Genomic DNA, 23,351 nt, shown 5'->3' on the forward strand with positions numbered 1-23,351 from the left:
ATATACCCTGTTGTGCTCAGGGATATATGCAGTGATGGGATCAAATCAAATTTCATGCAAGGAAACCCCATGATGTGGCTCAAACAAAAAACAAAATAAGAAGCCGGGCAAACAGTATGCCTGGTAGGGCTTGCCTTGCCCATGGCTAATCTAAGCTGGGTTCAATTTTCAGTACCTCATAAGATCCTCATAAGATCTTCATAAGTACCTCATACACCACCAGGAGTAAACCCTGAGTACTGCCATTGAAGCCTCAAATACCTCCACCACCCCCCCCCCCCAAATCTTATTTTCAACTAGACTACTATGGACCTCTCTCCAAAAAAAAAACCCTACAAGCTCTTTAATTTACCACCAAATTTGTAGTCATTTTAAAACTAAATGCAGGAGCCGGAGAGGTGGCGCTAGAGGTAAGGTGTCTGCCTTGCAAGCGCTAGCGTAGGATAGACCCAATTTGATCCCCCGGCATCCCATATGGTCCCCCCAAGCCTGGAGCGATTTCTGAGCGCATAGCCAGGAGTAACCCCTGGGCATCAAATGGGTGTGGCCCAAAAACCAAAAAACAAACAAACTAACTAAATGCATTTCAGAATGGGCTGGTCTTCAAAATGATGAGCAAGAAAAGAAGGGCAGACAAAAAAAGCTAAAAAAGATAGACTATAGGCCAGGGCCCTAGAACAGCAGGTAGGACATTTACCTTGCATATGGCCAACCAGGGTTCTATCTCCAGCAGCCCTATGCTTCCCCAAGTCCACCTGGAATGATTCCTGAGTGCATAACCAAGTTACATTACCTGCATCAACATTTGGATAGAGAACTAAGGTCCGCTTGTCAAAGGACTTTAGTGCATCCAATGTTAATTCGAACATTTTTAAGGAATGTTTAATGTCGGTGGTCACAGGATGTTGTAGTGCAACAATGTAATCTTTGGGTTTCACATCTTCACCTGTTCAAAGAAAATCAAATCACATTACTTCATTAGTTAAGAACTGTGAAGGAGAAAATCAGGAACCCAAGGAGAAACAGTGAATTCAGGGGTCCCACCTTTCCCCACTAGGCAGGATCAGATCCCCACCAAGGACAACTTTGGAGTGCTTGAGCCATTTCCATCCCCACCCCACTCCCCAACAGCAGGCCCACTTTAACCTGATGTGCCTTTTGAAGTTGATGGTGGTGGTGGGTTTAGAAATAAAATAAAATGCACCTTGAAAAAAAAAAAAAAAAAGAACTGTGAAGGTGGGCCCAAGGCGATAGCACAGCAGTAGGGTGTTTGTCTTGCATGTAGCCAACCCCTGACGGACCTGGTTTGATTCCCAGCATCCCATATGTCCTGAGCCTGCCAGGAGCAATTTCTAAGCGAAGAGCTAGGAGTAACCCCTGAGCATCTCCGGATGTCATCCAAAAACCGAAGGAAAAAAAAAAAAAAGGAACCATGAAAGAGAAGACTCCAATACCCAAAAGAAGAGTCCTAAGCACTTTTTTAAAAAAATTCTCAGGGACAAAATTTGTCACAGTCTAAGAAGGGGAATCCAAATCCTGATAAATTACAGGCTACAAATCCAAGGACTCTTTGAACACTTGTAACTATTTTCCAAAAACCACAATCAAAAGCTTGACATTTTATTCCCCCTTCCCTTCCCTCAGTTGATGCAATTAAGGCCTTGACCAGTTCTGGTGCTGGCTGGGGGCTACGCTTCTTAGTTGCACTTGCACTCACATGCCTGAGGCCAAACCAGTGTGGTTGCCCATCAGGGTCCCTCTGGTATTTGCACATGCTCCAGTGCTAGCTGTCATTACTAATCCTCTCAGCCTCACACACCTTCTTAGTAGCATCTTTTGCACATCTGGCTGCAGAGCTACCAGGGTTAAGGTAGCAGGTCCAGAGAGACGGGGTACTAGATTTGCAGTCTCAAGTTTGCAAGGTAAGTACTTTTGTGTGGGTTTTGTTTGTTTTTTGGGGGGGGCCATCTCCAGCAGTACTTACACCTGGCATTACATGTATGGGTCACAGCTAGCAGGCTCATGGTATGCCAGGGATTGAACCTGAGTCAGCCACATGCAAAGTAAGCACCCTGCTCACTGAAAAGGTCCAAGTACTCCAGCTCCTAGACAGGCACTTTCAGTTGTCAAGTCATTCCCTGGGTTCCAAGTATGTATACTATTTAAAGTCATATGGGGAAGAGGCAGGAGATGCCTCAGTGGCTAAAGTATACAAGTGATCTCCAATGATCCCTCATGCTCTCCCTAAGCACCAGGCCACGATGGCTCTGCTACCTGAGACTTCAATGCTGCAATAGAGCATGTGATACCCAGCACACAGATAAGGGGTCGGGTGCCACATCTCAACATGTGCCACAGCCAGGTCAGAACCAAGACTTTCTACAAGTGTGAGCTTCTACAAGTGTGACAGAGCACTGCCAGAATTTACAAGAGTACAAGAACTACTGACTGTGACCCCAGCAGTCATGTCTGCCAGCATATGACACTCCCTGCAAATATCACGACTTAAGCAGGTGAACCCCTATCATCACCACAGGAACAAGAATAAAAGAGGGAAAATTTTAAATTAAAAAAATAGTGACAATAAGACACTAGCATTCAACATTTTAAAATCTAAAGTATTTCAGAGCATTAAAAAATGCAAATCCTGGGGCCCGAGTGATGGCGCAAGCAGTAGGGCATTTGCCTTGCACACGCTAACCTAGGACAGACCTTGGTTTGATCCCCCGGAGTCTGATATGGTCCCTCAAGCCAGGAGCAATTTCTGAGCACATAACCAGAAGTAACCCCTGACCATCACAGGGTGTGGCCCCCAAAAGAAATAATAATCCAGAAAGGTGAGTTAACATACTCTCAGCCAATGCACTGAAGAGTGAGAGTGAGCCACCGAGGAGTGAGAGGGGCAGAAATAAAGAGTGAAAGAGTGGGGGTGTGTGTGGCCACACCCAGTGATGCTCAGGGGTTACTCCTGGCTTTGCACATCAGGAATTAGTCCTGGAAGGGCTCAGGGAACGATATGGGATGTTGGGGATCAAACCTTGGTCAGCTGTGTGCTAGGTAACAACCCTACCCACTATACTATACTGTCATTCTGGCCCTAGGAATAAAACTGTCTTAAAGATAATTAAAAACAGGAGGAGTAGCAATAAAAAGGTGTTTCCACTGTAAATAACACCAATACTGTGAACATGCTGAGTGGATCCCACTTAATACATCTGGCTATGTGAATCAAATAATCTGTGATGGACCAATGGAAGAATTGTGTCAGCTGCTGTATTCATATGCAATTCCCCCCAGATGTGAATGAGCACCAGGAGCTAAGGGATTACTCCTTTTTTTTTGTGATAGCAACTCAATTTTAATTTTAGCTCCTGAAGCTATACAGGATTCACTTTTATAAACTTCATGGAACTGTTGTACACACACAATAAAGTCAAAACCCTTGAACATACTTTTGAATTGTTTAAACACAATCCACAGAATTTAAAAATGAAATCAGAGGCCATCCACAGTTACACTAATTGCCAATTAAACTTTTACACTTATTATTTGATATAAGTCAATATCTAGTAGGGAAGAGGGAAGGGCTGAAAATGATTTCTGAATCCCATCCTGTTGTACAAGGCTTCTTGAGTAGATAAATGTCTGGCCAAAGATGGCTACAACAAGGATCAGAACAGCAAGGAAAAATTCTACCACAGTTTTTGTAGTTTTCACTTTTTTTTTTGGTCAGTTAAAAGTGAAGCGAGAATTAAATATTTATCTTTACATATACAAGGTATGCTGTGAAAGCATATTTGCTTACAAACATATAAAAATACTTGTTAACTAGTTTGATAAGAAAATAATGTATAGGGGCCGGAAAGATAGCATGGAGATAAGGTGTTTGCCTTTCATGCAGAAGGTCATTGGTTCGAATCCCGGCATCCCATATGGTCCCCCGAGTCTGCCACGTGTGATTTCTGAGCATGGAGCCAGGAGTAATCCCTGAGTGCTGCCGGGTATGACTCCCCAAAAATGTATAAAAGTATATAGCAAAAACATTAATCATCTCTGATCCTGGAAGATCAATTCCATATTTTATATTACAAATGAAAAAAAAAAAACATTTTAGTTTCTTCTTTTTAATCCCTTACCTAGAAATACTTGAAAAGGAAGACAGACAGAAATTACTTGTTTTACTTTCAACATGGTTGTGAAAAGAGTTAAATTAAAAACCAGGATGTACATGGAATCTATTAATGCTGAGTGAAATAAGTCAGAGAGAGAGAAAGACACAGAATAGTCTCACTCATCTATGGGTTTTAAGAAAAGTGAAAGATATTCTTGCAACAATTTTCAGAGACAAAAGAGAGGAGGGCTGGAAGTTACAGCCCACCTCATGAACCTCACCACAAAGAGTGATGAGTTTAGTTAGAGAAATAACTACATTGCGAACTATCTTAACAATGAGAATGTATGAGGGAAATAGAAAGCCTGTCTAGAGTACAGGTGGGGCGGGGTGGGGAAGAGGGATATTTGGGACATTGGTGGTGGGAATGTTGCACTGGTGATGGGGGGTGTCCTCTTATATGACTGAAACACAATCATGTTTGTAACCAAGGTGTTTAAATAAAAAATATTATTTAAAAAAATTAAAAATAAAAATCAGGGGCAGGAGTGATAGCATAGCAGCACGACATTTGCCTTGCAAGCAGCCTACCCAGGACAGACCCATATGGTTCCCCCAAGCCTGCCAGGAGCGATTTCTGAGTGCACATCCACGTGTGGCCCAAAAGCCTCCCCCTCAAAAAAAAAACAAAAACAAAAACAAAAACCAAGAACACTGTAATGCCTAAGTTCAGACTGAGAACAAATATTTGGCCACATAGAGATTATCATCTTTAAGAGTAGAAATAATAGGGGTCGGGAAGGTGGCGCTAGAGGTAAGGTGTCTGCCTTTCAAGCACTAGCGTAGGGCAGACCGCAGTTTGATCCCCCCCCACCCCGGCATCCCATATGATCTCCCCCAAGCCAGGAGTGATTTCTGAGCGCATAGCCAGGAATAACCCCTGAGCGTCAAATGAGTGTGGCCCAAAAACCAAAAAAAAAAAAGAGTAAGAATAATAATAATAAAGGCTTTATAAATAATTTTAAAGTTAAAAATAATAGGCATTTTGTTTTGGGTTTTTTTTTTTTTTTTTTTTTGGTTTTTGGGCCACACCCGGCAGTGCTCAGGGGTGACTCCTGGCTGTCTGCTCAGAAATAGCTCCTGGCAGGCACGGGGGACCATATGGGACATCAGGATTCGAACCAACCATCTTTGGTCCTGGATCAGCTGCTTGCAAGGCAAACACCGCTGTGCTATCTCTCTGGGCCCGCATTTTGGTATTTTGGCCAAAGACTGTATAGCATCAGTAAAGGTCTGAGATGTCTCACTTTTATGGATTGAATTTTAGTGTATTCAAGATAAACTAAAGTTGACAACAAAATTTTTTAGAGCTAGGCAAAAATTCACATTTGAAAAAAACTTCCTATAATTAATTCTATGTAAAGTAACAGAAGTTGATTCCAGAAGTTAAAAAAAAGTGTCTGTGTATAGAGATATATATTTTAAAGGAACCAAATAATCTTTTTTTTTTTTAAATATGGAACACTTCACGAATTTGCGTGTCATCCTTGCGCAGGGGCCATGCTAATCTTCTCTGTATCGTTCCAATTTTAGTATATGTGCTGCCGAAGCAAGCACCCAAATAATCTTTTAAGCAGCCTTAGTGTTTCCTTTAAATCTATCTTGAAATGGCCTCAGGATTAGCTTCACAAGAGGATTAACCAGCCTCTTGGTCTAAGGCTACCAAAGTATTCATTTATCTAAGGCTACAAAGGTACCAACATGATGTAAACCATAGGAGAGAAGATGAGGCTTTTCCTGGCAGTTGGTAGCTAAAACTTGAAAAGATTCTTAGCAAACGACACAATGGCAGTCTTTCTTGACTTTTTCTGAGTCAGTTCTGGTGAAGGAGGACATTCCTGCTCTTGAAACTTCCTTATAACCCGGACAAGTTCATGGAAAGCTTGATCTACATTCATTCTGATTTTTGCTGATGCTCCATATATGTTACTTTAAGCTGTCATGCTCACTGCTGTCCATCATTCTGTGTGACCTGTCTTTGATGATCCAGATTGGCTTTATGACCAATTAAAATCATTGGAAACTCATCATGATCCTTTATTCTAAGAATCTGTCTTTGAAATTTATATATTTCTTCAAAACTGCCTCTATCTGTGACTGAAAAGACCAACAGGAAGCCCTCGCCAGTTCTCATATACTGTTCTCTCATTACTCCAAACTCTTGTCCTGCTGTATCTAGAATATCTAGCAGGGCAGCTCATCTTCAATGGTTGGATCATAATCTGTCACAAAATAGGACTGGATGAACTGGTGTGTGTGTGTGGGGTGTGTGTGTGTGTGTGTGTGTGTGGTGTGTGTGTGTGTGTGTGTGTGTGTGTGGTGTGTGTGTGTGTGTGTGTGTGTGGTGTGTGTGTGTGACAAAATAGGACTGGATGAACTTGTGTGTGTGCGACACAGAGAGGGGAGGGTCCGTGGGTTGCATGTGGGTGAGCGATGGGGCTGGGGTGGGGGGTCCGGGGCGCTGGGAGCTGGCTGGTATAGTAGGACCCGGTTTGTTGAGCAGTGCTGGCTTCCTGGGATCACTCCTTTTTGGGCTCAGGATGACCATATGTGGTGCTGGGCATCAAATCTAGGCGACCATATATATATATACAAGTGCCCTACTCACTGTACTATCATTCTAGCCCACTTAGTTTTATCTTTTGTGGAAGTATGGGGATGGGGAGGAGTTAGAACAGGGGTCTTCAAACTACGGCCCGCGGGCCACATATTGTATTTATCCCATTTTGTTTCTTCACTTCTAAATAAGATATATGAAAGTGCGCATAGAAATTTGTTCATAATTTTTGTTTTTACTATAATCTGGCCCTCCAATAGTCTGAAGGACAGTGAACTGGCCCCCTGTTTAAAAAGTTTGAGGACCCCTGAGTTAGAAGGTCACAACCAGCAGTACTGAGGGCTTACTCCTGACTTCAGGAGTGATTCAGGAATCACTTCTGATTGGATGTGGAGACCATACAGGGTACCCGGGATTGAACCCAGGTTGGGCATGTCAAGGCAAACCTTAACAGCTGTGCTATTTCTCTAGCCCTAGTTTTTTATTTTAGAGTAGCAATTTTTCTTTTAGTGTAAGGACCGTTCTGAAGGAGTGCCTGTGGTCCCATGCAGAGAGCCATTCTTTACAACTTAATGTTAAGTGAAGAGGAAGAGGAAGAAAAATTCCTGCTGTTTACCTCATGAAAGCTTTTTATTCTTCCCTCTGCTCTAGTTAACTGTGATGCAAACATTTGGAGTATATGGGAAATAACCAGATAGTGCAGAACTCAACAGGACTCCACTTGGTAACAAGATCCTGTAATGAGTCATTTGAGAGTGTCTTGGAAGAAAAGCAAAAGAGCAAAGAATGGTATCCTTTAAACCAGTGGGTGGGGGTAGAATAGACAATCTTTTGTGGTTCAGAAGCATGCCAGCTAGGCATTCACATGTCTGTGTGATCTGACACCCTTAAGCCTCCCTCAGACCTTGTTAGCCCTTTGATGTGAAAAAGGGCAAGGGGGGAAGGGAAGGGAAGAAAAAATAAGCTGAAGGTACCCATACCAGCAAAATCACAAAGCCCAGGAGTTAGAGACATGCCTACATGTGAGACCCTGAGTATGATCCCAGAACTACATGGCCTCCAAGCACAGTAGGGTGTGTGCCCCACTGACAAAAACTGTGAAAAGCCCAAAGCTACTTCCCAATGTGCCGTTTCACACTGCCTTTGTCTCCAGAGTTTCGCAGCCTCAGCTTCTCCAAATACAAGTCTTTCCATTGAGGTAGCATTGTTTGTTTTGTTGTAAAATCCAATATGAATTGCTACATGTCTCTTATTGGCAGTAATTTAACATCTGCTATGATTTTTATTAAAATTGTTATTTATTCATATCCTAGTGACAAGGTTTTGCATTCTGAGTAACCTAGATCCTACTTTTTCCTTTAAGCAGAATGATAGCATCGGAAGTTGCCGATTCAGAAGCAAATACAGGAACCATAGGGATATAGTACAGCAGGAAGGATGCTTGCATTGCATGCAGCTGATCCAGGCTCAAGGTCCACATATGGTCCTTTGAATCCGCCATAGTGTTATCTGAGTGCAGAGCCAGGAGTAAGCCCTGACCACAGGTGTGTCCGCCCCCAAAAGCAGCAAGTATAGGCTTTACAATATTATTGTCCCTCTGTTAGCTCAACTAATTTAGTTGGGATTTGGGGGGTGGGGTGGGGAGAGTCAGAAGATAGGATTTTATTATTATTATTATTATTATTTTTGGTTTTCGGGTCATACCTGGCAGTGCTCAGGGGTTCCTCCTGGCTCTACACTCAGAAATCGTTCCTGGCAGGCTCTGGGGATCATATGGGATGCTTAAATTCGAACTACTGTCCTTCTGCATGCAAGGCAAATGCCTTACTCCATGCTATCTCGCTGGCCCCAGAAGATAGAATATTTTTTTTTGGGGGGGGTCATACCCAGTAGTGCTCAGGGGTTACTCCTGGCTCTATGCTCAGAAATTGCTCCTGGCAGGCTCGGAGGACCATATGGGATGCCAGGATTTGAACCACCATCCTTCTGCGTCTAAAGCAAACACCTTACCGCTGTGCTATCTCTCTGGCCCCCAGAAGATAGGATTTTTAACACAAGGCCTCATACATGACAATTTCTCTGCCCCCCCCCTGCTTTATATCCCCAGTGCCACCTTCCCCCAAAAAAATTTTGGTTAAAAAATAATCTAGGTTTTGCTACTGTCATCCTCCTTTTCCTAAAGGACTGTATAAGATGTTCCAAATAAAACCTTATGGCCTACAAGTATTATCTTGCTGCTAGCTACTTAATAATGAATATTCTTTTGTACTTGTTACGTTTTCTAGAAATATATTTTTTCTGAATACATATGCATATGATCAAAACAGAATGCAAGAATGTTTACTTAAAAGAATAACAAAGAGCAGAGACTGGGGCCAAAGTGGAAGCACAGTGCTAAGGCATTTGCCTTGCACAAAGCTGACCCAGGAGGATGCCGATTCGATCCCAGGCATCATATAGGGTCCCCCAAGCCAGGAGAGATTTCTGAGCACAGAGCCAGGAGTAACCCCTGAAAGCTGCCAGGTATGGCCCAAAAACCAAAAACAAACAAACACAGAGTAGAGACTAAAGAGACATTATCTAGACAGGTTCCCTGAGAACTACAAGTCTGCCACAGGATAAGATATATAGAAGATTTAACTTAGAGATAAGGAAAGACCAATTCCTCCCCTATCTAATCTTATCTGAGTTTAATGATATACCTTTGTTACATAATCTCCAAATCAATTTATTTCTTCAATGCCAATAAACTATCTTAAAAAATGGGGCCAGCGAGATAGCATGGAAGTAAGACATTTGCCTTACATGCAGAAGGATGGTGGTTAGAATCCCCGCATCCCATATGGTCCCCCAAGCCTGCCAGGAGCAATTTCTGAGCATAGTGCCAGGAGGAACCCCTGAGCACTGCCGGGTGTGACCCAAAAACCAAATAAAAAAAACAAAAAACAAAAACGAGAGTCCTCGGGCTGGAGTGATAGCATTTGCCTTGCATGCAGCCAACACAGGACGTACCCTGGGTGTGATCCAAAAATAAAAAAATAAAATAAAATAAAATAGTCCTGGGGTGGAGAAATAGCATAGTGGTAGGACATTTGCCTTGCAAGCAGCCAATTTAAGATGGACAGTGGTTTGAATCCATAAGGTCCCCCGTGCCTGCTGGGAGCAATTTCTGAGCACAGAGCCAGGAGTAATCCCTGAGTACCACCAGGTGTGACCCAAAAACAAAACAAAACAAAACAAAACAAAACAAAAAAATAGAGTCCTTTGGTGCCCGAGTGGTAGCACAGCACACAGCAGTAAGGCTTGCATGTGTCCAACCCCGGACAGACCCGGGTTTGATCCCTGGCAAAAGTGGGGATGGGTGGAGGTGTCCTGAGGGAGGGAAGTAGAAGCAGGTGAAGGGACTAGTTTCCAATGAAACACTGCCTGAAACCCAATCATAAATAACTTTATAATTTTATGGTGCCTAAATTAAAAAACAAATCCTTATTTAATGGGTCATTCTATCTACAGGTGTTTCCAGAAAGACAAAAACATGTCCAGCATGTTCTGGGAGAAACCCCACCACCATCCCCCAGGATGAAGGAAGTCTGCAGCATACCTAGCCACGTCTGGATAATGCTCATGTAGTCTTTGTTCTTGGTGTTCTTGGCAGAAAGAAGTTTGTCGTAGGAAGGGCAGCCCGCCAACAGGATGCGGTCATGGTCCTCACACATGGAAATGAGGTGCCGCTCTGCACTTCGGGTGCAGCACACATGATAGTGAGCCAGCTTCGTTATGGCATGTCGGATAGAGTCATCAATGGTCCCGCTGACTTCCCCACCTTCGATGTGAAGGATTCGGATGTTCATTAAGGCAGCAGATGTAGCAAGAGCCAGGGCATCAAACCGGTCTCCATGAACAATCATGATATCTGGCTTCAGGCGGTTTAGGACATCTGGCAGCTTCACGAGGGCCAGGCCCACTGATTCCACCATGGCCGCTTCATCTTCCCCTCGGACAATAGTGTGCAACCGAGTGTTAATGTCAAAGTCATCCTGCTCAATCATGCGATATGTGTTTCTAAAGCAGGACATGAGAGAGAGAGGTAGAAGTATCTCTTAAATACACCTGAGAAAGGGCCAGAGCAATAGTACAGAGGGTAGGGCATTTGCCTTGTATGCAGCTGATCTGGGTTCAATTTCTAGCATCCTATATGATCCTCCAAGTCCACCAGGAATCATTCCTCAGTGCAAAGCCTCAGAGTAACCCCTGAGCAATGCCGGGTGTGGCCCAAAACAAACAAAAAACAAAACATATATATAAAACCTTTAAAAAGGCAATCTAACATCAATATAAAAGAAGCAATTTTTTTAAATTTACTTATTAAAATCAAGTAAATTGGAGTACAACGTATATGCAAAAACCTAAAAGCACACACCACAAATGTACATAATTGGATTTGATTTTCTATTTGAATTCTCTTTGACCTGCCACTCAGATGACATTATAAAACAACCAGCAATTTGTAAGTCTCACTGTACCTCCTTCAATGAATTCCTAAAGGAAGAAACATCTTTGATTTTTTGTTTGGGTGCCACAACCCTCAGTGTTCAGAGGTTACTCCTGGCTCTACACTCAGGAATGACCCCTGGTGGGTTTGGTGACCTGTGAGATGCCAGAATGTAAAACCAGGTTTGCTACATGCAAGGTAAACACTCTACCCACTACACTATCACTCTGGCCTCTGAGAAATTTTTTAATTAAAAAAAAAAAGATCAAATATTATAGCAATCATAAAACTGTGTGGATATTTCGGCCACATCCAGCAGTGTTCAGGATTTACTCCTGGTTCTGTCCTCAGGGATCATTCCTGACTGTGTTTAGGGAACCATATAGTATGCCAGGGATCAAAGTTGGTCAACCATAGGCAAGGCAAGAGCCTTTACCCATTGTACAAAAATCCAACTATCAATAACTTTGTAAACTTTGGTGCTTGAATAAATGTTGTTTTTGTTTGCGGGCCATAATTAGTGTTCATAGCACTAAGGAATTATTCCTGACAGTGCTGGGGGACCATATGGGATGATGGGGATTGAAACAAGGTTAGCCACATGCAAGGCCTTATACACTGTATTGTCTCTCTAGTTTGTCTCTCTAGTTTAATTTTAAATTAAATATTGATGCTATTTTATATTCCTTTGTGTTTCCTTACACAAGGTACGATGAGGTCTGTAAATAAGGTTTTGTACTTTATTACTTTGTTACATAGTAAAATCAAATGAGAAGTGATATTTCTATCACTTACCTTATTCCTAGTCTTAAGAAAAAAAGCATTAGTTTGTTTAACTATAGGTTTTTTACATATAATCTTTCAGACTGGGGGATTATCTATTTCAAGTTTACAAAAAACTTTTGTTTTGTTCTTGTTTGGGGTTAGCACCAGTTGTGCTCAGGGCTTATTCCTGGCTCTATAGTTCAGGGGTCAAACCTGGTGGGGCTCAGGTTATTATATGCAGTGCCTGCATTGAACACAGGTTGGTGGTGTGCAAGGCAAGAGCCCTAATCCTTTTACTATCTCTCCCAGTTCATTTTTTTTTTGGGGGGGGGCCACACCCGGCAGTGCTCAGGGGTTACTCCTGGCTCTCTGCTCAGAAATTGCTCCTGGCAGGCACAGGGGACCATATGGGACACCGGGATTCGAACCAACCACCTTTGGTCCTGGATCGGCTGCTTGCAAGGCAAACGCCGCTGTGCTATCTCTCCGGGCCCTCATTATTTCACATTTGGGGGAAGCAGGGACTTCGGGCCACCCTGGTCAGTGCTCTGGACTTACTCCTGGTTCTGTGCTAAAGAACCAAGATACGCAGTGCCAGATAGCAAGCTGGGGGTACAAGGCAGGCATTGTAACCTGATTAGTATTTTCCCACGAGCCCCATTTTCACACTTTTAAGGTTTGATTTTTTTAATATTTGTATTGTTATACAGTATTTATATGTCTTAGAGGTGCTACACTATATACACCAGCCATATCCAATATGTTTATATCTCTCCACCAAAGTATTTAAGACCCTTGCAGTCCTTTCCCTCCATTCCTTGTTTTTTCTTTTTTTTTGGTTTTTGGGTCACACTCGGCAGCACTCAGGGGTTTCTCCTGGCTCTATGCTCAGAAATAGCTCCTGGCAAGCTCGGGGGACTATATGGGATGCCGGGATTCGAACCACGGTCCTTCAGCGTCTAAGGCAAATGCCCTACCGCTGTACTATCTCTCCGGCCCCTCCTCCATTCCTTTAAATAACCTCCATTATGTGGTCAGAGTCAAAGGATCTGTGTCTGTTGGACACTGTCTATTGCCTTGCTTAATTTGTTCATATTATCATGTGTAACTGATCATCTGATACTTTTCTTTCTCCTAATTGCACAACATAATAATTTCTAGTTCAGTGTTTGAATATTTGAGCTATCTACAAATTTCTTCTCAAAGCATTTTCTAAAGAATATTATAAGAAAAATTACTAACTTTATTTATTTATTTATTTATTTATTTTTGGTTTTTGGGCCACACCCGGCGGTGCTCAGGGGTTACTCCTGGCTGTCTGCTCAGAAATAGCTCCTGGCAGGCACGGGGGACCATATGGGACACCGGGATTCGAACCAACCACCTTTGGTCCTGGATCGGCTGCTTGTAAGGCAAACGCCGCTGTGCTATCTCTCCAGGCCCACTAACTTCATTTTTGAAGGCCAGTTTTGTTTGTTATTGTTTAGTTTTGTTTTTGTTTTTTTTGGTTTTTGGTCCACACCCGGTGACACTCAGGGGTTACTCCTGGCTATGCACTCAGAAGTCACTCCTGGTTTGGGGGACCATATGAGACGCTGGGGGATAGAACCGTGGTCCATCCTAGGCTAGCGCAGGCAAGGCAGACACCTTACTTCTAGCACCACCACACTGGCCTATTGTTTAGTTTTTAAAGAACATTCTGAAAAAGACAGTTTTATTTGAACAATCTTCCTTTATATCTAAAGTATTTCGAACTTAGCACACTGTGTTAATTTTTCATGCTACAAGGGTGCACTAAACATCATTTTATCCTATATAACAAAATGAATATTTATCTTTGGTTTAATACTGTGCACTAAAAATATTTCCATCTTTCATATTTCAAATTTGTTCTTTTCATATTTCAAATTTATATAAATTAAAACCTAGTGTCACCCAAATAAATGGTAGCAATAATAGATAAATATTTATTTTATAATTTTATATATTTATATATTTATTATTATATTATAATAAATAATATTTATTATTATTAATAATAACACTTCAAAATCTTCTAGTCTTTTAACATCTTATTCCACTTCTACTACTATATATATACTGTTTACTATATTCCAGTTTTGATGAAGAATTACCAGAATTCACAGAACAGGCTACATCTAATAATAGGCTATTAGAGTCACCCAATATGGTAAGTGGCACTTCCTGAATATTATTTGAACATCAGAAATAATAGCTACTCTTTATTAGGTACCTGTTAATCAGCAGAGTGATACTTTATAGCATTATCTCAAGTCCTCACAAAAATCTACAGTATAGATGTTTTTTCACTCCTTTTTATAACTACAAAACCAAAGACTCACAAACACTAAGCTACTCCTTCAACACCACATGAAAACTATGTACATCTTGTTGCAAAGATGATAGGAAGTGCTTTGATCTTACCCGTAGTCATCTATCAGATGAGAGCCAAGTACCACCACATCAAGTTCAAAGAACTCAGGCTCCGTTTTAATGCCAAACATGATTGGGGCAAGTTTAGAATAATCAGCACGGTTGCAAGTAGCAACACAAACCCGAAGTTTCCGGTTAATCTCATTCTTCTCCATGACTTGCTTTATTCGTTTTAAATAGTTCGTACAGTAGAGTCCCTAAGATTACAAAAATAAAAATGATTTATAATCAGAATGATAGCTCCAACATAAAAATATAATTCTGCAGCTTTAGTTCTTATTCAACATTTATTTTTTTATTTATTTTATTTTATTTTATTTATTTATTTATTTATTTTGTGGTTTTTGGGTCACACCCGGCAGTGCTCAGGGGTTATTCCTGGCTCCAGGCTCAGAAATTGCTCCTGGCAGGCACGGGGGACCATATGGGACGCCAGAATTCAAACCGATGACCTCCTGCATGAAAGGCAAACGCCTTACCTCCATGCTATCTCTTCAGCCCCATATCCAACATTTGTCTGTTGTATTTTCTAGTACCAGGAAATGAACCCAGGGCCTCATCTAGATATAGCAACTACTCTACCACTAAACCACAATCCTGGCCAGGATAGTGAGTCTTTAATCTTTACTCCACCTCCACTTCCGTGTAGCACACCTATTGGTCTATCCAGACTTGTGAAATTCCAGTAGCCTGTAACTTTTTCTTTTTTAGGCCACACCCAGTGATGCTCAGTGGTTACTCATGACTCTGCACTCAGGAATCATTCCTGGTAGGCTTGGGGGAAACGTATGGGCTGCATGGGATGCTGGGAATTGAACCCAGGTTGGCCTACCTATTGCGCTATCATTTCTGCTTCAACTATCACTTCACATTGTAGAACCAGAAAGATAGTACAGCAGAAAGGGAGCTTGTCTTGCAAGCAGTCAAACCAGATTAGGTTCTCATACCAAGATGGTCACCAACCCTCAACCCTAGGCCCAATCCTTACCAAGAGTGATCCTGAATGTAGAGCCAGGAGTAAGACCTGAGAAGCACAGCCATGAGTGGTCCAAACATTGTCCTCTGAAAATGCTACCAGAGATATCCTGTCCCATAAAGTTATCTTACAGTCACTATTCCAAACAAATTTTTTCTTTTCCAAATATAATACTTCTTCCTTGTACACTTGAGCTTCCATTCATCCAAATGCCTTGATATCCTTGTTTGCTCTATTCCTCATCATCTATGTCCTAAATCCTGTATTTGCCTCCTATGGGGGCAAATGGCAATAGCACAGCAGATAGAGTGTTTGCCTTGCACACGGCTGACCCAAGTTTGATCCCCGGCATCCCACATGATCCCCCAAGCACTGCCAGGAGTGATTTCTGAGCACATAGCTAGGTGTAACCCCTGAGTGCCACCAGGTATGGCCCAAAAACAAAAATTATTAACTGCTTCATTTATATATTTGCTTTGTTTTGGGGTGTTCACATTCAGTGGTGGTCCACATTCAGTGGTGGTCCGGGGTTACTCCTGGCTCAGTGACTGGAAATCAGGATTGAACAAAGCATGTAATCCAGCTCTTTGCCCTACCTATCTCCCCAGCCTCACCTACTTAATATTTTTGAAAGACATTAATAAATGTCTTTTTTTAGGTTAGAATTTATCTCCCCACCCTCTTCCCTTTGTGTGCTGGCTCAAAAGCTGGTGACAGTACCCATCAGAGGTCAGCCCGTGGTACCCCCAGAATAATGTTCAGCATGTGAGGCAGTGCTGGGAATCAAACTTCCATTCTCCTGCCTAGAAGGTAGGTGCCCTACTATTGAGCTAGTCCAGCCCCAATGAGTATCATTCAAATCTAGCTCCTTGTCATCCCCACTGGGATATCCCTGATTCAATCCCTCCTCTTACATCTACACTGTTACATCAGCTGTCAAATGGGTTTGGCTCTTTAGTCTTGCCTTGCCTCCCAGAGACTTTCAGAGGTATACTTCCAAAGTCCATAAATCTAACTGTAACGCACTGAAAAGCACATATCAACTATGGATAAAGTCCAATTGTTGATCTGAGACCAGCCCTACAACCATTTCTCCCACACCTTATAATTACCCTCACACAATCATAAGGAAACACCTACAATTCTATTAGCAAGTCTCCATGACTTCTGTTTTTCTAGAGTAAAGTATTCTAACTAAAATTTCCTTTCCCTTTATCCAGAACTCCTTAAAGCAGTCTATCATCACATCAAATTACCTTCATGCAAATCTCTCCAGCAAAAACTGAATCTCTCGTCAGTGGAAGATAATGAAAAGATGGTACAGAACAATAGCAAAGTGGGTAAAGTGTTTGCCTTGCACACAGCTAATCTGGGTGTGATCCCTAGCACTCCATATGGTCTCCTGATCCTACCAGGAATGATCCCTAAGCGCAGAGTAAACCCTGACCACCTCAGGTGTGGCCCACAAAACAAAAATAATGAAAACAAAATTCTCTCTTTTCTCTCTCTCTCTCTCTTTTTTTTTTTTTTTTTTTGGTTTTTGGGTCACACCCGGCGGTGCTCAGGGGTTACTCCTGGCTGTCTGCTCAGAAATAGCTCCTGGCAGGCATGGGGGACCATATGGGACACTGGGATTCGAACCAACCACCTTTGGTCCTGGATCGGCTGCTTGCAAGGCAAATGCCGCTGTGCTATCTCTCCGGGCCCAAATCAAAATTCTCAAGAGAGCTTGATTCATAGGATCTAAGATTGCACTATTTAATTATCAAGACAAATATCATCCCTTAAAAATGGTTGTTGTTTTCTTCTTATCTATTTTATCTTTCTCCCCTTATCACTAATGAATATAAGCTGAATAAACTGTGGTGATACTGGATTTCTGGGTGAAACAAAGTAAATCATTTATCCATAGTTGGCCCATTTGTATTTATTTTATGACAATACTGAAATACTCAGGTAACTCAAAGGTTATTCTACCAGAATTACCTGTAAACTAGCTATATAAACTATGAAAAATACAATGTTACTACAGCAATTATCAAAGTTATTTTAAGGTATTTTAAAGTCTTGAAAAGTAAGTACTGGTAAAATGCTTTATAAAAGAGAGAATTATTTTGTTAAAGAACTTTAACTAACTTCTTGATTAGTATTACATTTCCATGATTTAAAATAGAAGTCACAAAAAGTCTCCGTATCTGTTTTCAGCCCTGTAGTTTTCTCTGATGGCTAAGAATTATTAGTTTCTTATCTATCCTTTATCATTAAGCTATCCATAATAACTAAATTCAGAATTTGTTTCTTACATATTTTAGTTTTGTTTGGGGACCATACTAGTGTTAAATAGTGCTTACTCCTGGCTCTGTGCTCTGGAGTGTCTCCTGTGTAGCATAGGGCTACATAGGGCATCAGGGATCCAACCCAGGTGACAAGGTCATTACCTGCTGTACTCTCTCCAGCCACCATATATTTTTTAATCAATGCCTACAGTGTATATTATGCAGTCGTTACATTCTACAAATTGTTGCTGCATAACTTGCTTTTATTTTATTTTGAGGATGGGCACTTAGCCCAGATCACACCCAGGGGACTCATATACAAAGCATCCACTGCACTCCTTAAGTCCACAATAGTATTAAGGGCCACTAATTTTTTTTTTTTTTTTTTTTTTTTTTTTTTTTGGTTTTTGGGCCACACCCGGCGATGCTCAGGGGTTACTCCTGGCTGTGTGCTCAGAAATAGCTCCTGGCAGGCACGGGGAACCACATGGGATGCCGGGATTCGAACCAACCACCTTAGGTCCCGGATCGGCTGCTTGCAAGGCAAACGCCGCTGTACTATCTCTCCGGCCCCAGCCACTAATATTATTATGTGCCTCCCAAGTATGTATCATTAGCAACGTCTGAAAATTCCAATTCTTCAAGATGAATTCTCTCAGAAGATTACTATAAATATTAACAAAAGGTGATTGACACTTTTTAAAAAAAAAAGTATGTCCCTCTCAACTGTAAAATAAAAAGAAAAGAAAAAGCCTGAAGCAGAGGAAAACAGAAAACACTAAGCCCTCCGGCATGAAGTTCAGCATGTTAAGAACCTGACAGGCGGGACCAGAGATAAGACAGCAAGTGGGGCATTTACTTTGCACGAGGCTGTCAGGTTCAGTCCCTGGCACCCTATTTGCTCCCCTGAGCACCACCAACAGTGATCCCTGACTGCAAGGCCAGGAGTAAGTGTTGAGCACCGCCGGGTGTGGCCCCCCAAAAAAAGAACCTGAGAGGTGCGGGTTCATTTCAAAATCATTGGTTTAATTCCTATCATGTTATGTTTCTTCAAATTTCTTTCATCCTCAAATATGCTCTTCTCCACCCTCCAATTTCCTTAGTCTAGCTCCACCTGGGCTCTGGGGTACATGCAGAAATCACAGGCCCAAAACAGAACTCAGAAGTGCCAGAGCTGCACAACTGGCTCTCTCCTAAGTATGCACGCGCAAGAACGAAAACCTCCCCCGTGCCGGGTCATGCCAGGCCCCGGGGAACAAGATGAACACGACCTGTTACTCTTCCCTGGTGCAGCGGGGGTGCGACTCGTGGGGGTAAGGAAAGAAAACTTCATGCTCTGATCTCTAATCAGCATCCAGCTGCTTCCAGATCTCCGAGATCTCGACCACCAAGCTGCCCCCAACCCTTGTCCATTGGAGGGCCAGTGGAGTGCTCTACGAATTTTGCAAACGGACTCGAGAGTGGGGGGAAAAAATAAACGCTCAGCAACCACCCACCATCACCACCACCACCCCCAAACCGAACCACACTGAGATGGCTGGGGCTGAGACCGAGCCCTAAGGACAGCTCCTGGCGACACCCCGGAGCAGCCCTGCACACCTCCGAGGCCTGGGCACCCACGATGCCAAGCGCATTTCCTTGCTGGACAGCAGTTGTCCTCGAGGAGGAAAGCCAGCTGGGCCATCCTGTACAGCACCCGCGCCCCAACTTCCTGCGGGGAACGCCCGCCGCGAGCCTGGGCACCTGCTCCACCGGCCGCGGGGCGGAGCTGGGAGCTCGTAACGGGGCCCAAGAAGGACCCTGGGGCGAGGCCTGGGCAGACGGGGCGAGGCCTGCAGAGGCCTCAGGCCGAGGGCAGCAAGGATGCTCTCCCCCAGGCCGCCCTCGTTCCGGGCACGGTGCTTCTCGCCTCCACTCACCGGCGGACGCGAGGTGATTCTCAGCAGACACGGGTTCGAGCCTCGCCGCCGCGCCTCGCGCGCCCAGCCGAACGCAGCTCCGGCAAATCGAGCCCGCCCCCTCCACTCCCGCCGGCGGCAGACTCGTCGCCCGCTCCGACCTGCGTAAGCCCCAGCGCCTCCACCCCGAGCGCCGATTGGACGAGCTCGCGTGACGTCACCCCAGAGGAGCCCTGTTATTGGCTGCGTCCGTCCGGGCCCCGCCTCCTCCCCAAGAGGTTTTTTTTTTTGGAGCAGCCCGGGGGCGGGGCCAACCGAGCGGGTTCCGTTGTCGTGGCCTTTCGGGTCCCGCCGGCGGCCGGTCTGCAAACCTCCGTCTTCCTTCAGCATCTCTTCCCACTGGGGAATTGTGTTGGCTGGCACCCCACCATGCAGTTTCTTGCATCTCGTGTACCTTCAGCCATTTCGTCGACCGTGACCCCAAAGTTAAACTCCCAATTTATTGAATCTGTCTATGAAGGTTCTGGTAGAGAACTCTTAGGCCCAAGGCCAGGGTGATTCCCAATGACAGTTCGATACGAAGAACGCTGTAACCTGTTTTCAATTGTAGGTAGTTTACCATTATGCCATAATTTTGTAGTTTGCTCTTTGGAAAGGAATTTAGATCCTTAAGATCCTCTAGTCTAGATGATTCTGACTCCTCTTACAGTGCTCTCTACCTTATGGCTTAAAGTTTACCTCACCAATGATGGTTGGCTTAGAAAATGGAAAACCTTTCCATCCGACTTGCCAGCTTTACATTTTTTTAAGCGTTCTGACCCATTCCACCTGGGTCAGCTTTTTCAACTGTTGACCGCATGGATCAAACCCCAGTGTCTATGTGTGAGCATGAATGTATGTGTTGACCACCTCAATGTCTGACTATTATTTGTCTGTAATATACATCATGTCTGTCTATGTTGTTTATTCTATATGTTATATGTATAATATTATATATATTCTCCTCCACTTAACACTTTACAAATCCTTTTCTAGACCTTCACCCTCTCATCCCAGATCTGTTATTTTCCCCCCATTTAACCCTTCTTACCCTTAGTTCTTAACTCCTAAGGAACCAGAACGTTCCCTCCACCCCAGCGAGCTGCCAACCAGTTCCCAAACCAAGAAGACAGATTCCTAGCTTGCCTTCCCTCAGCCTTAGAAGATGCCACTGCCACTGCTGCTGATTTGCTCTCTGCGGTCCCTTTTTCCCATTCTCCCTTCAATACAGACTGTTACTTGCTATCAGATTTGTTTTCTGAGAAGCCCCCAGCTCGAGGACATTTCTTGAAATGGGATTGCTGGGAGCCATTTTTCAGACTTCACAGACCATATCACATGCTGAAGCTCTCGCTCTGGATTCCCTACCCCACATCCACCCTCAACTATTTCAAAAGACTTAAAGGGATATGTATATCTCCTTAGAATATTTCTTTAGATGCATTTCCTTAATAGGTCTAGTTCTTATTGTCTGTGTCTTCTTATGTAGGGGACGTTTTCCCACCTTTTTTTTTTTTTTATCTATGTAGTAGAAAATCCTAGTAGATAAATCTTTCTTGTGCTCTGAGTTCATGTTAGATTCAGGATATTGTGATTGTTTGGCTTGTTATTTTTATCTCCACATGCACCAGTAGTACCACTTGGCATTGTTCCTTTTTGTATAGACACATTAAAATGAGAAAAGCTTACATGTGGAAACAAGTTCTTATCTAATAGTGAGAGGAACACATAAATTTTATATTGCAGTGGGGCCTTAAACCCTCAATATTTGTCACACTGATTAGGCTTAGGCTTCAGAAGTTCGGGCATTGGTCATTCATCCCTGAACCTTATAGCCCATCTATGGAGCCAACATGGTTTTCTACACAAGTACCAGAGAATGGTCTTTCACCAGGGACAGCATTAATGTTACCCTGGCATCGATTTGCTCCAGAATGGATTCATATGACACCCTGGCGACTTGGTAACAGCAACAACTTGCTTTCAGGGCAGGGTTCCCTACATTGCCACTGAACAGTAAGATGAAACCAGAGACACTCTGTGTCACCCTGACTTCAACATAGGATCTCTAACTACAGAAACCTGACCACGATCATCATAACTGTGAAGAACTTTTATTGGGACTTTCGGGTTAGGCAACTTAGAATGCCTGGAGCCTGTAGTTGGTCTTATGCCAGAATGCTTCAGGGTAAGGTCTCCCTGAATTTTTTTGTTTTATGTTTTGGTTTTTCAGTCACATATGGCAGTGCTCAGGGGTTACTCATGGCTCTAGCTCAGAAATCACTCCTAGCAGGCTTGGGGGACCATAGTGGATGTCGGGGATTGAACCCAGGTCCGTCCTGGGTCATCTGTATGCAAAGCAAATGCCCTACCATTGTGTTATCACTCCAGCTCCATATCTCTCTGTTTTTAGGCCAAAAGTTTTTCCTTTCTATTTCCCCCATATTTTTCTATGCCTATGCAAACATTCAACAACAACAAATCCCTGCCACACACACCTTTTTTTCTATTGAATTTTTTAATTTTTTATTATTTTTTGTTTTGTTTGTTTTGTTTTTGGGCCACACCCAGTAATGCTCATGGGTTACATCTGGCTATGTGCTCAGAAATTGCTCCTGGCTTGAAGGACCAACACAGGGGATCAAACCCAGGTCCATCCTGGGTCAGCCGTGTGCAAGGCAAACACCCTACCACTCTGGCTCCATCTTTTATTTTTTTAATTGGGGCTCCCACCTTTTTTATAGAACCTTGGGACACAGATTATTTTATTTTACCACATACTCCCACGTTTTTCTATAAAACTAAGAAGAAAGGATCAAAGAAAGGCCAAGAGGTCTCAGATGCATTGGTGGGTAAATAAATAAGGACAGAACTAAATATCCAAGCCAAAGTCAATGATAATAGAATCAAGGGATCTAAACTTTAACAATCTAAACTTAAAGAGACCTGCTATACTGGCAGGGTAGAGGGCAAAGGATGGTAGTATAGGATGCACTTTGGGTCCATTGGTGGAGGGAGGTCAACACTCGTGGTGGGAAGGGCCCTGACACTTTATATAACTCAAGTTCAACTATGAAGGATTCTGTGAATCACAATTGTTTCAATAAAATAAAAAAATTTTAAAAAGATATAGATTCTATAATTAACTATTTAACAAACACAGAAGGGAAAGTTAGGTGAGGACCATAAAACCAAAAATTGGAAAAAAAAAGTTTCTGTGAGTTATTTAGAAAGATGTAGGAGAGTAGAATATTGGAGCAATTTATCAAAAAAAAATCAATGACCATAATCAACCTGAAGGTTGTCATAATGATTTTGTGGGCCTCACCTAACTGTTCAGGGCTTATTCCTGGTTCTATGCTCAGGAATTACTACTTTCAGGAGTAATACTAGGGACTGAACCTGCATCAGGTGCATGGAAACTAAGTGCCTTAATCCTCATGTTCTCTCTCCAGCTCTCTCAACATATTGAGAGGTCCTAACAGATGATTTTTAAAAATTAAGATATATAGTATGTATTACTTTTTCTTAATATGCTAGTTTGGCAGAGACTTCTCCCAAAATAATGTCAGTTTGAAAAAACATAGTTTTTGATCTTTGAGCCACACTTGGCAATGCTGGAAGCTGCTCCTAGTAATGATTGAGCAATAATGAAGTGTCAGGGACTGAACCCAGAACTCTTTTTTTTTTTTTTTTGTGGTTTTTGGGTCACACCCGGCAGTG

The 23,351-nt window shown here is 42.8% G+C and overlaps 1 protein-coding gene, 1 non-coding gene and 1 pseudogene across 3 annotated transcripts in view; all 3 read right to left on the minus strand.

Moving 5' to 3' along the window:
- GNE (glucosamine (UDP-N-acetyl)-2-epimerase/N-acetylmannosamine kinase) overlaps positions 1-19,700 on the minus strand; it is a 40,073-nt gene extending 20,373 nt beyond the window's left edge. Inside the window, exons 1-4 of one of the 2 annotated variants that reach the window (XM_049773279.1) lie at positions 19,611-19,700; positions 14,431-14,636; positions 10,330-10,790; positions 794-946 (exon numbers count right to left, since the gene is read on the minus strand). In XM_049773279.1, coding sequence (XP_049629236.1) covers positions 794-946; positions 10,330-10,790; positions 14,431-14,594 — 778 coding nt within the window. In that variant the 5' untranslated portion in view covers positions 14,595-14,636; positions 19,611-19,700. Of the gene's footprint in view, positions 1-793; positions 947-10,329; positions 10,791-14,430; positions 14,637-19,600 lie in introns of both variants that reach the window. The other variant, XM_049773271.1, reaches the window with a different exon arrangement.
- LOC125996137 (U6 spliceosomal RNA) lies at positions 5,622-5,728 on the minus strand. Its single transcript, XR_007491219.1, has one exon. It is a non-coding gene; the product is annotated as a U6 spliceosomal RNA (small nuclear RNA).
- LOC126012545 (ras-related protein R-Ras2-like) lies at positions 5,942-6,424 on the minus strand (annotated as a pseudogene).
- Positions 19,701-23,351: the final 3,651 nt, after the last annotated feature.

Source organism: Suncus etruscus, chromosome 1, assembly GCF_024139225.1.
Source record: "Suncus etruscus isolate mSunEtr1 chromosome 1, mSunEtr1.pri.cur, whole genome shotgun sequence".
Taxonomy (NCBI): domain Eukaryota; kingdom Metazoa; phylum Chordata; class Mammalia; order Eulipotyphla; family Soricidae; genus Suncus; species Suncus etruscus.